Source organism: Ranitomeya imitator, chromosome 4 (genome assembly GCF_032444005.1).
Source record: "Ranitomeya imitator isolate aRanImi1 chromosome 4, aRanImi1.pri, whole genome shotgun sequence".
NCBI classification, from domain to species: domain Eukaryota; kingdom Metazoa; phylum Chordata; class Amphibia; order Anura; family Dendrobatidae; genus Ranitomeya; species Ranitomeya imitator.
In genome coordinates this window covers 39,059,272-39,073,224 of record NC_091285.1, presented here as the reverse complement: position 1 = coordinate 39,073,224, position 13,953 = coordinate 39,059,272, and the positions used below count along the sequence as shown (strand labels likewise).

Genomic DNA, 13,953 nt, shown 5'->3' with positions numbered 1-13,953 from the left:
ATTTCTAAGACCCCCTACCACCCAGGAGAACACTGGCCCTAGTTGACCTATTGGCCATGCTATCAAGACAAGTAGAGATTTCCCCTTATGCATGGGACTCCTTCCTTTGATGTCAAGGGGATTTTCTGTAATTCATATAGACTTCAGTGAATGTGGTCCTTCTCTCCTATATGTTGTTGGGTTAGGTGGGATCTAGAACCCAGATCTAAGATGGGGGGTTCCCACCAACTTTTTTTGCTCTAGTGTCTACCCAACCCAAACCCTCAATCCAGATCTTATCTACTGTTACTGAGGAAACAACACTCTTATTCATCATCATAAATGCCTATATACAAAAGGTAATAACAAACCATATGACCCTCGCGTAAAATATCAAATCATGGCACGAATATCACAAGAAGTCTACAATGTGACATTGCCAAAAACATAAATCTCACATATGTCTCCATTACTGTCAAGGTAGGAAATGGAAGCAACATTCTTTATCCGTAAAAGAACATCATAGACAAGAAAGTCACATTCATGTCATCTGTTACTTCTCTGAGGTTAGAAAATGAAATGCAAATTCCAAGTATAAAAATAGATCTGAAGATTATGGATGAAACAAGGTAACCACATGTACCATCATTTATCACTAAAAAAACAAAATATTCTGTCTTAGGATCTTTTTTTAACACTATAGCCCTATGATGTTTTAATCGTTGGTCTTGATAATGGGTAGCGCTGGTGTCAGACCCTCGTGAACCATTAAGAGGTGCGCGCCTCTTAATAAATCATCAGCGTCTGACAAGTGACGTGCGCTCCCTTGTGCGCCTTGAAAGATCCATGGGCCACCATTGAGCAGAAGGAGCCTATTTTGGCCTTGGTTCAGTGGCAATCATCTTTTTGGCTAGTAGAAAGTGAATCCAGCTGTATTATTCCAGACTGTGGCCTCCAGTAAAAAAAAACACAACTGTACAGTGCCACTGTATGGTATTTGTCAAGGTTTTCCGGAAAACGTATACATAAGAGCTTTTCTGCATATGTTTATGTAGATGGCATCCACTTCAGCACTCTGTGGCAGCCGGACTAGGGCAATGCAAACTTCCATGGACAGCACTTCACTCGATGCTGGCATCATGGGCGCCTCTTGGAACAATTAGGTCCCCACGACATCATGACGTTGCATGGGTCTAGTAATTGAAAAGGGATCCCCAGATGCCAGAATTTGAGTGCCGGCTAAAGATGTTAGCACTGCCCTGGTCGGCAGTAATGGGGTACCCTAGTGGAAGTAGGACTACAGTAGTGTGAATCTTTTTGCTCATACATGATATATTTGAGATGATAGTGTGGTAATGGTCCAATATTCAGTTTTCTGCCAACTGGGTCTACAAAGTTGCTACCTTGTTAGTTCTTCCAGAAATCTTGGAGCTGGGGTCACCGGGTTTTCCCGCTAGGCCACAAGTCCTTCGGACTAAATCTATCAGTGAATGTTGACCCTCCTGGCCCCCTCCTGACCCCCTCTCGTCGTGTTGACCTAACCCAGGTCAACTCTGGTACCATATGTTGTATCTGGAAGTGACGACCCTGCTCACTCATGCCATTTCTCTGTAACCGAGGACGTTTTCCTCTGATAGTCCTCTCCTTAGGTATCTAGGGTGTCTCCTAGGCCTGGGTAGGAAAGGACTCTCAACGGGTGTTGTCTGGCCTCTGGGACTTTACTGGCATAGGGAGGCAGTTCTGGTCTAGACTGGCACAGTCTGAGCTCTGGGTCTCACCAGGCATCATCTGGACCTTTTCTGATGATGTCCAGCACCTTCCGCTTTCCGCTGAGGCCTGTCACCATTTCTGGTCCGCATCTGCCCTTCTCTTCTCTTTGGCGCCAAATTCACCTGATGTTTCACTCTCAAATCTTTTATATCCAGGAACTCTGTCATGCAAGGCACCTGACCAGGTCCCGCACAAGTACTCATTCCAACTGCAACTCGATTGGTGCCAATTGGTTCCTCTTTACTGTAGATGGCAGTCTTTCCTCACTGACACCACACCCAGCAGGGGTTCTTCAGGGTTACCATCGCTTCTTCTTGTTCTTCTAAAATAAAAATAACATATATTCACCTCCTGCACTGGCGTCATTCCAGTGGTGTTGGCACTGGATCTCCCGGGGCTTGCATGACATTTGTGTGACGCCAGACAGCGGTCACTGTTAGGGTGCTGCACTTTCACTGCTTCTGTTTGTCCAAAGTTTGTCTGAAGGAAGTGAGAGTGCAGCAGCCCAAAAAACCTTTATATTCACCGGTGTTGTTCCAGTGATGTCAATACTAGATCTTCCAAGACTTGCATGACATTGTTATAGAGTGTTGCAGTCATCAGGACCAAGTAATAGGCTACTTTGCTCACGCTTACCTTGGGCGAAACTTGGACGTACAGAAGAGGTGTGATTTCTGAAGCTCATTAGTACCTGCTGATCGGCCACAGCTCACACGTGACTTCACACTAGCCAAAAGACCCAGCACAGACAGCGCTGGAACATTGCCAGTGCAGGGGGTTTACTCGGGGTACTACAGCATTGAAGAAGAAGTTGTCTAAGTATTGGACAACCCCATTAAATTCCCTTTGCTTCAGTGCTGTTCCTGTGGTTCCTCTGGTCCTTCAGTGATGATGTAATATACATAATTCTCATGAACACTGCAGCCAATCACAATCCTCATCAGTTACTTACCTGGTGACGCCAGCGATTGGCTGAAATGGTAATGTGAATGATGTCCATTACATTATTGCAGCAGGACTGACGGAGACCACTGGAGTGGTGGCATAGATCAGTGTGGGAATAAACAGGTTTTTTTTCCCGCTTCATACAATAGGTGGACATTAGAGGCCGATTCTAGCGATCACTAGTGGTGCCAGTGGTGGGATTCCCAGAAATCATACAATTTTTAGATTGTTATTACTGGAGCATACTTGCTCGGCAATTTTCGGCATGCCCATGGAAGGGGATACAGAGAGATGCATGTGTGGACCACCACTCCATTTCTGGAGACACATGTAGCTATGCTATTAAGATAAAAGTGGGTCTGAGCGGTGGGACCTCCATGTGTAACACAAATATGAAATTTACTGTGGATATCACCTATCTGTGGCTGACGTGGAGCAGTCAGCGCTATTTAAGGACCTGTAAAAAGGAAGTTACAGTTACATTCGATTTTATATGTCAGCCACAGCGCTGGGAAGGTACTTTCTTTAAAGACTAGACAATACTGGACAAACCATAAATCAGCCGCCATTGTTATCATCCTCCAGAGTCCAGACTAAGCTGCTGCCATCTGTGGGCATAGAGAGGTATTACACCCATGTCTTTTCCATATTCTGTGACTTGTGGGTCCCACAATAAGGTAATTCTATTGCTTTTCCCGTTTCCACCATTTATATGATTACTCTCACTGTTATATATAACAGTATCCAAAGTTGGACATATTTCTAGATATATCAGAAAGGCCAGATCATTGCAATACAGGGTGGTGGCAGTGAAACACGCCATGAAATTAGTTATTAATGTTTCCTGGAACAAAAGTGCGACAGGTTAATGTAAATTACACCCAGAAGAGAGCTGGGATTGGAGGTGCGACTCAAAGAGGATATATCACCAGGATTAAAAGTGTCCAGTTATTGCACTTTATTCCCGACGCTCCCCTGAGTGTTCAGACTTTAAAAAAATCCACCATACGGTTCCAGAGATATGGGCTTTTTTATTTAGTGCTGTTTCATGGTCTTTCCAAAGTGGGCGTGGCTCATGGGTTAATTATACAGAGCTGCCTAAAGATACGCCCCAGAGGATCCTATCAGTCACGCCACCTTGTAACGACCATAACACAATTAACACTAAATAAAAAGGCTCATATCTCTAGAACCGTATGGCAGATTTAAAAGAATTTAAAAAAAAGAATATGTAGGGGAGCAGTAGGAATAAAATAAGAGCAAAAACTGGACACTTTTGACCTGGTATAAGGTCCTCTTTAAACATTCCAAGAAATGTTAGTAACTGTGCATCCCTGGCATAAAGTGGAAAGTCACGCTATGATATAACCCAGGCAAGAGAAAATCTCAATTCCAGCATATTGGACTCTTCAGATTACATTTATGATCTCAGCTTAGCTCCCAGTGTACAAGCTACAACAGGGGTGGACACAGCCAGAAGAGGACCCCGTGCACGATCAATATATGTGTCACGGGTTCACCGGGACAGAGAGGAGCCAGAAGGCCTCAGCGTCTGATTTCTCCTACTCCTGCACTGATTAAAAGCACGTCACCTTCATATTAAACAGTGCAAGCTTCTTTTAGCAATGCAGGGGTTAATCTGCTCTGTTGAGAGCTCCTGTTGTGTTAAGGCTCTCAGCTGTTCACTGTTAGCCACTCCCTTTTCCTATTTAATCCAGGTCCTGGCTAGCACTCATTGTCAGAGATTGCTTATGCTGCTTGGCTAGAGGTCATTAGTGGTTATTATTGGAGAAGGTGTTTGGTGGTTTTGGAGGGGTGCTAATTCCTCTCTTTCCCCTACTTTGTTTTTACCCCATCCTCCACTCCCCGGTGTTTACCTCTTTTGTTTGTGTGAGTATATTTGTATGATGTAGGGCACCCCTAGCGTTAGGGACAGGGAAGGAGCCCCTGGTCCCAGAGTTGAGACAATATGGGCCCTTTGCAATCCAATGGTATGTCCACCTCTGACATGTATCCAGTTTATCTTAGCTTATTGGAGGCCAAAAGAGTTATCTTAGCTTATTGGAGGCCAAAAGAGTGAAAGAGGGCTCTTTTTGCCTTCATCAGGCCAGTATACCCTGGCATAGTGTAGTAGTAAATTATGCTATTCCATACAAAAGTACCCAGTAAAAACGTATACTCAGTAGAAAATCAATTCCCCCATAGATCCTTGTGTGGAGGCAATTCCTGGGTTGTTTCCTTCCATAGTATGTGCTATTATGAAGAAAGATTATAACTATCTCACTACTGGGACCTCCAATCTCGGGGTTAGTTGGACCCGACAATCAAACATTCATGGCATTTCCAATCTATGTCTCTCTCATCTCCTTTAGGGACTGTTATTGTTTTGTGAGTGAATTTCGTTGCTGTAAAACAATTGTATTAGGTCATTTCCCAGGCCCGGACTAATCGCTATTGTTTGCTCTTGTCACATTAGGCTGAAGGTCCCTTATTTAATGCATTAGACAATAGAATAGTGTAATAATATGACGCTATGTAATGGAGAGGGTGGTGCCGCTGGTGACGTCTGTGTCATTATATGACTACACCCGAATCAGCTGTAGGGTGGAAGAAGCCATTGTAACATCACCCATAGAAGGGCCGACTCCTAATTTCTTACTGCCTCAGATGCATGTCGTCCCTTCCCGCAGTGCAATATAAACCTTCAATTCCACCTTTGTTTTTTGGGTTTTGTTTTTATGGCTGTATAGTAAAAAATGACCCGTGAACATGATTCTTTAGATCATTGCGATACCAAATATACCAAACTTGCATATTTTTTATTTTATTCTGAAACTTGGTTATATCGCCATTTTTCAAGACCATAACATTTTTATTTTTCCATCAATTGAGCTTGTTTTATTGCTTGCCAAGCTGACGGTTTTATCTATACCAATTTGGGATATACTTGACATTTTGATTGCTTTTTATTGTGACAATTCTACTGATTCAATTTGTGGGGGCATCTTCCATACAGGTTAGTTAATTTTATATTTTTATTAGTTGCATAGATCGGACTTTGACAGATTCGGCAATCCAATTTATCTTTATTTTTTAATTTATTTCCTCATCTGCTGCATGGGGAGCAGACTCAGCTCTTGAGCCTGCTCCACACACTCCGATTCACTCTGTGGTGTTACCGAGGGTGATTTCTCAGGAGGCGGCAAAATGAGAGATAACTCTGAGGCGGGATGCTCACCCTCAGCCCTGACCAATACTGTAAAGTAGGGGCTACATGGCGACTTTGCCCATGACACCTGTTGCTAGGTGTGGCTGCTACATCACAGTGAATGGGGTACTGTGAGCAAGACAAGCAAGTCGTAAGAAGTTCATTCATGTCAATTTTTTGCGACTTGCTTGTTGCCCTGCGACAATGCGCCCCCCATTCCCTGTGAAGTAGCAGCGACTCCTGGTGATTTTTGGGAAAAAAGGGTCACCGTTTAGCTCCAACATTACAGACTAGTGATAATTGGTGAACCTGTCGGGGAGTTTGCATTGTGGTCAATGAGTCTACTTCTAAGGCCACGTTCACACGGTCAGTATTTGGTCAGTATTTTACCTCAGTATTTATAAGCCAAAACCAGGAGTGAGTGAAAAATACAGAAGTGGTGATGTGTTTCTATTATACTTTTCCTCTGATCTTTCCTCTCCTGGTTTTGGCCTACAAATACTGAGGTAAAATATTGACCAAATACTGACCGTGTGAACGTGGCCTAAAGATACTGAATGTTTGTAATCGGCCCGATCTATCAATAAAAAAAGGATTAATCCAATTGCTAAACGGCATAGCAATAAAAAAAAATCAAAACGCCAGAATTATGTTTTTTTGGTCGCCACGACACTGCATTAAAATGCAAAAACGGGCGATCAAAGATCTTATCTGCACTAAAATTGTATCAATAAAAACTTCAGCTCAGCGCGTAAAATATAAGCCCTCACCCAACCCAAGATCAAGAAAAATGGAGTCGTGACAAACTTTTACTATTGATGCTGCCTGTGCAGCATCAATAGAAAAAACATATAATTTAAAAATAATAATAAAGAAAAAGAAAAATGTTACTATTCTCACCTTCCGCCGTCCTCCGATGCGCGCGAGCTGCGAGGCTGCCGCCAGCTTCCGTTCCCATAGATCTAACGAGACCGCTAAGTCATCTGGGTAAATTCGCAATGCATCACTGGGAACGGAAGCTGGCGGCAGCCTCGCACGCATCGGGACAACTTCGGTGGACGCCGGAGGGTGAGTATATACGGTAACTATTTTTTATTTTAATTCTTCTTTTTAACAGAGATATGGTGCCCACACTGCTGTATACTACATGAGCTGTGTTGTATATTGCGTGACTGATATATACTACGTGGGCAGTGTTATATACTGCATGGGCTGTGTTATTTACTGCGTGGGCTGTTATATACTACGTGGCTGTGCTATATACCACTTGGCTGTGCTATATACTATGTGGCTGCTATATACCATGTGGCTGCTACATACTATGTGGCTGCTATATAAAACGTGGCTGCTATATACTTCGTGGCTGCTATATAACACGTGGCTGTGCTATATACTATGTGGCTGCTACATACTATGTGGCTGCTATATACTACGTGGCTGTGCTATGTACTACGTGGCTGTGCTACATACTACGTGGCTGTGCTATATACTACGTGGCTGCTATATACTACGTGGCTGCTACATACTATTTGGCTGCTATATATCACGTGGGTGTGCTATATACTATGTGGCTGCTATATACCATGTGGCTGCTACATACTATGTGGCTGCTATATACTACGTGGCTGCTATATACTACGTGGCTGCTATATAACAAGTGGCTGTGCTATATACTATGCGGCTGCTATATACTATGTGGCTGCTACATACTATGTGGCTGCTATATACTATGTTGCTGTGCTATGTACTACGTGGCTGTGCTGTATACTACATGGCTGTGCTATATACTACATGGCTGTCTGTGTTATATAGTACGTGGGCTGTGTTATATACTACGTGGCCTTGCTATATACTACATGGCTGTGCTATATACTACGTGGCTGTGGTATATACTATGTGGCTGCTATATACTACGTGGATGTGCTATATACTATGTGGCTGCTATACAGTTAGGGCCAGAAATATTTGGACAGTGACACATGTTTTGTTATTTTAGCTGTTTACAAAAACATGTTCAGAAATACAATTATATATATAATATGGGCTGAAAGTGCACACTCCCAGCTGCAATATGATAGTTTCCACATCCAAATCGGAGAAAGGGTTTAGGAATCATAGCTCTGTAATGCATAGCGTCCTCTTTTTCAAGGGACCAAAAGTAATTGGACAATGGACTCTAAGGGCTGCAATTAACTCTGAAGGCGTCTCCTTCGTTAACCTGTAATCAATGAAGTAGTTAAAAGGTCAGGGGTGGATTCCAGGTGTGTGGTTTTGCATTTGGAAGCTGTTGCTGTGAGCAGACAACATGCGGTCAAAGGAACTCTCAATTGAGGTGAAGCAGAACATCCTGAGGCTGAAAAAAAAGAAAAAATCCATCAGAGAGATAGCAGACATGCTTGGAGTAGCAAAATCAACAGTTGGGTACATTCTGAGAAAAAAGGAATTGACTGGTGAGCTTGGGAACTCAAAAAGGCCTGGGCGTCCACGGATGACAACAGTGGTGGATGATCGCCGCATACTTAATTTGGTGAAGAAGAACCCGTTCACAACATCAACTGAAGTCCAGAACACTCTCAGTGAAGTAGGTGTATCTGTCTCTAAGTCAACAGTAAAGAGAAGACTCCATGACAGTAAATACAAAGGGTTCACATCTAGATGCAAACCATTCATCAATACCAAAAATAGACAGGCCAGAGTTAAATTTGCAGAAAAACACCTCAAGAAGCCAGCTCAGTTCTGGAAAAGTATTCTATGGACAGATGAGACAAAGATCAACCTGTACCAGAATGATGGGAAGAAAAAAGTTTGGAGAAGAAAGGGAACGGCACATGATCCAAGGCACACCACATCCTCTGTAAAACATGGTGGAGGCAACGTGATGGCATGGGCATGCATGGCTTTCAATGGCACTGGGTCACTTGTGTTTATTGATGACATAAGAGCAGACAAGAGTAGCCGGATGAATTCTGAAGTGTACCGGGATATACTTTCAGCCCAGATTCAGCCAAATGCTGCAAAGTTGATTGGACGGCGCTTCATAGTACAGATGGACAATGACCCCAAGCATACAGCCAAAGCTACCCAGGAGTTCATGAGTGCCAAAAAGTGGAACATTCTGCAATGGCCAAGTCAATCTCCAGATCTAAACCCAATTGAGCATGCATTTCACTTGCTCAAATCCAGACTTAAGACGGAAAGACCCACAAACAAGCAAGACCTGAAGGCTGCGGCTGTAAAGGCCTGGCAAAGCATTAAGAAGGAGGAAACCCAGCGTTTGGTGATGTCCATGGGTTCCAGACTTAAGGCAGTGATTGCCTCCAAAGGATTTGCAACAAAATATTGAAAATAAAAATATTTTGTTTGGGTTAGGTTTATTTGTCCAATTACTTTTGACCTCCTAAAATGTGGAGTGTTTGTAAAGAAATGTGTACAATTCCTACATTTTCTATCAGATATTTTTGTTCAACCCTTCAAATTAAACGTTACAATCTGCACTTGAATTCTGTTGTAGAGGTTTCATTTCAAATCCAATGTGGTGGCATGCAGAGCCCAACTCGCGAAAATTGTGTCACTGTCCAAATATTTCTGGCCCTAACTGTATGCTACGTGGATGTGCTATATACTATGTGGCTGCTATATGCTACGTGGCTGTGCTATATACTACATGGCTGTGCTATATACTATGTGGCTGTGCTATATACTACATACTACGTGGCTGTGTTATATACTACGTGACTGTACTATATCCTGCACCCCGAACCTCCGACATCCAGCGCCCCGACATCCTGCGGCCAATCAGCAACAGATGCAGTCCAGCCGCGAATTGACACGGGATTTAAACCACACTTCGCTGAATGGTCGTGCCCGGCCGGCCGCGACCAATCAGCGATATTGGCACGGGATTTAAACACTGCTTCAGTGATTGGTTGCGCACGGCCGGCTGTGACCAATCAGCGATATTGGCACGGGATTTAAACACCGCTTCATTAATTGCTAGCTCACGACCGGCCGCAACCAATCAGCAATATTGGCGCGGTATTTAATCATCGTTTCGATCATTGGTCTTGCCCGGCCAGCCGCGACCAATCAGCGACAGGCGCCTACTGTGGTGTTTGGAAATTTGTGGTGCCTACTGTGCTGTCTAGACATCTGTGGTGCTAACTGTAGCGTTTGGACATTTGTGATGCCTACTGTGGTGTCTGGACATTTGTTGTGCCTACTGTGGTGTCTGGACATTTGTTGTGCCTACTGTGGTGTCTGGACATTTGTGGTGCCTACTGTGGTGTCTGGACATTTGTAGTGCCTTCTGTGGTGTCTGGACATTTGTGGTGCCTACTGTGGTGTCTGGACATTTGTGGTGCCTACTGTGGTGTCTGGACATTTGTGGTGCCTACTGTGGTGTCTGGACATTTGTGGTGCCTACTGTGGTGTCTGGACATTTGTGGTGTCTACTGTGGTGTCTGGACATTTGTGGTGCCTACTGTGGTGTCTGGACATCTGTGGTGCCTACTGTGGTGTCTGGACATCTGTGGTGCCTACTGTGGTGTCTGGACATCGGTGGTGTCTTGACATGAGTAGTGCCTACTGTGGTGTCTTGACATGAGTAGTGCCTACTGTGGTGTCTTGACATCTGGAGTGCCTACTGTGGTGTCTTGACATTTGGAGTGCCTACTGTAGTGTCTTGACATCTGGAGTGCCTACTGTGGTGTCTGAACATCTGTGGTGTCTGGACATCTGTGATGCAGTGTGAATTGGGACTACATTGGTAGCAGAGAGCCACAAGAGCCCTCCGTGACACGTCAAAAGTCCAAAATTCACTTTTCTTATTTCTATGTATGGTTAATAATTCAGGTGAAAAATACATTTCATTTTCTGGAAATTTACTGATACTGTTGGCTTCTTCATAAGTTGAGCGGGATCATAGTTTTTTGACAGCTATAACTATCTCTTACATCATTGGTGGATTTAGTTTTTAGTCATTGTTTTTAGTCATTATCCCTATTACTTAGTTTCGATCTTCTACACTTGTAGTAAAAATATAATTTTTTTTTGTTCCCAGAAACCTGGATTCTCCTACAACCGAGCACTTCAACACCAAGGATCGTTGGATGGTTGGGCAAGTTCTTCAGCATCTTTACAAAGTTATGATGAAGGTTTGGTCATTCGAAGTCCTCCACCACCACGCTGCATGTCACCAGCTTGGAGCGATCGGTCCCAGTCTCCATCGCCTCTCAGAATGGAGAATGACCTCAAGGGTGGAAATCAAATGAAGGCTTTGCTTGCTCGTAATATCATCAATGCTGCAAAGCGCAAGAGCACTTCACCATGGGGAGTTACAAGTCCTCAGTCCCCCATTCATATTAGCACACCTTGGAGCCCCACTATAAGAAATGGATCCTCTCTACCAGCAACACCAAGAGCCAGGAGATCCCCCACAGGATCTGATATTTCTGTAGAGTCTGAAGATTCTGGGGCCAAATCTCCAGGATTTCGGAGCTATCCATTCTCACCCAGAGGATGGTATGGAAGCTTACGGGGGAAGAGAGATAGTCTTCCTTCCAGCTCCCCATTCCCATACACCCCATAAATTAATCTGTCCATGAAGTAGCCTGGAATATTTTAGTTCAGCCTACAGAGCACAAAAAAGCCTAATAAGTCCTACACTGCCAAAACATGTACCCCCAAAAATGTCTAAATTTGACTAATCAGATGAGACTTCACAAGCAACATCTCAGCAAGAAAAGACGGAACCATTCGTCATTGCCCTGTGAATACAATGATTCTCCTTGTAAAGAATGTGGATTTTTCAAAACAATTTTTATGATTTTTATTCTAAATTAGCTTTCATGCTATTTTTCGATCTTTTTTTACGAGAAGTAATCTAAATCAAACAAAACGATATGAAGAATGAGCGTGCAAGAGATTAGGGTCACGATTGGACCAAACAAGTAAGATTTTGGAGATTTTTTGTTGTTGTTGTTGTTGTTGAGGATGGACACTTCCAAAGATTACTCACAATTGATCATACAATGCCTCCAAATCCTGACTGAGACACCTATCAGATTTTTGGAGAACACTTGGTCTAATCTTCGAAGGATTAGAGGAGATCGATATTGTGAGAGGTTGTGATTTACGACCTGGAAATAGGACAATGTTCCGGGTGAGGAAGGGACTTGAGAATCGGGACTTGACAGTTGCCTTTGCACTGATAAAAACCTCTCAGTATTCTATGCATAGGCTCCTCACTGCACATATATTAATGCACTACCAAGGAGGAAACTTTCCGCCACCTGGAGAGTATACAAGGCTTCTATATATGGAAATGGAAAGAGTAGAGAGAAAATTTAATTGAGAGGATAACGTAAGAAGATACACCAAGGCAAAAAGTAGCTGGATCTATGAATGTGATGGTACTGAATTGTATGGATGTGAAACTATCCCAGCCCAGCTATAAGGGTGAAGCCACATGGCTGATGTCACTTTCTTGGACTTTTATCTACTGTGTATGGCCGGCAGTGTTCCAAAAACTTTTCACTAGAGTTGGCTCAAATCGGTTTGCACCACCCGATCTATTAAACTATGGCTGTAGGATGGGAGCTGTGAGAACCATCATGTACCTCCCGGCATTCGTGGTTGTAGGAACGTCACACGATGATGTCACGTAAGACTGGTTAACCAAAAGAAGAGCCACCAATGATGTCAGATAAAAGGAGGTTCTCAGGGCTCCCGTCCATCAGCCAGAAATTACTGTCGTGACCAAAGGTCAATATCGTATGAATCAATTTGTACCAGCTCTACTTATCACCTATCCACGGTGTCTGATCAATTGCAATCCCACCACTGGGACCCCAATATATAGCACAAAAATGCACCCTAGGTTCCATATTTTAACTGAATGGTATCATGTATGAGCAGTCCAGCTCCATTCATGACTGATGGAGATAGCCAAGTGCAGTACTCAGCCTTCTCCGCCAGTTGCATAGTCTTGGGCCGCTCCGTTCAAATGAGGTACACGAGACCCCCGTTGTTGTGATGGGTGGGGATTAAAAAACTGGAACTCCTGCCAATAAGACACTTATCCATATCCTGTTCACAGTCCTACCATTGGATCACAGCTATGGGAGTCTAAGGTGAGGTGCACACGAGTGTATTAGCTGTCCAACTGCGATCCGACAAAACATTGGACTAAAGTTATTTTATGGGCACCATGCATATGTCCAAGAAAACATCGCTGCATGCCTGACTTCGATCCAATATTCGAATCGCACTTGGGCACCTAAGTCAACGAGTCCGTGGTAAACTTTGGACTGTACCCCTACGATATCTGACTGCTGCCCCATTTCCGCGCACTGACACAATGGAGAAGATGGAGAAATGTTTTTTTCCATCTTCTCATCTGAGAGAATCGGATCACACTATGATCGCCCTCTGATCAAATTTGGATCAGAGTTTAGAAAAACACTTTTTGACAGTGAACGTGATCAATGAGTGGAACAGGCTGCCACGAGAGGTGGTGAGTTCTCCTTCAATGGAAGTCTTCAAACTGTTGGTAAAATATTTGAAGGGTTTCTGAGGGATGTTATTCTGGATTATCTCAATAAGAATAACTGTTTAACTCCATATCAGCATGGGTTTATGAGAAATCGCTCCTGTCAAACCAATCTAATCAGTTTTTATGAAGAGGTAAGCTATAGACTGGACCACGGTGAGTCATTGGACGTGGTATATCTCGATTTTTCCAAAACATTTGATACCGTGCCGCACAAGAGGTTGGTACACAAAATGAGAATGCTTGGTCTGGGGGAAAATGTGTGTAAATGGGTTAGTAACTGGCTTAGTGATAGAAAGCAGAGGGTGGTTATAAATGGTATAGTCTCTAACTGGGTCGCTGTGACCAGTGGGGTACCGCAGGGGTCAGTATTGGGACCTGTTCTCTTCAACATATTCATTAATGATCTGGTAGAAGGTTTACACAGTAAAATATCGATATTTGCAGATGATACAAAACTATGTAAAGCAGTTAATACAAGAGAAGATAGTATTCTGCTACA

General features: G+C 43.5%; 1 protein-coding gene across 1 annotated transcript in view; it reads left to right on the top strand.

The window, feature by feature from the left end:
• Positions 1-13,747, top strand: part of SYNPO (synaptopodin) — a 116,889-nt gene extending 103,142 nt beyond the window's left edge. The window contains exon 5 of the mRNA XM_069763562.1: positions 10,962-13,747. Coding sequence (XP_069619663.1) covers positions 10,962-11,489 — 528 coding nt within the window. The 3' untranslated portion in view covers positions 11,490-13,747. The remainder of the gene's footprint in view (positions 1-10,961) is intronic.
• Positions 13,748-13,953: the final 206 nt, after the last annotated feature.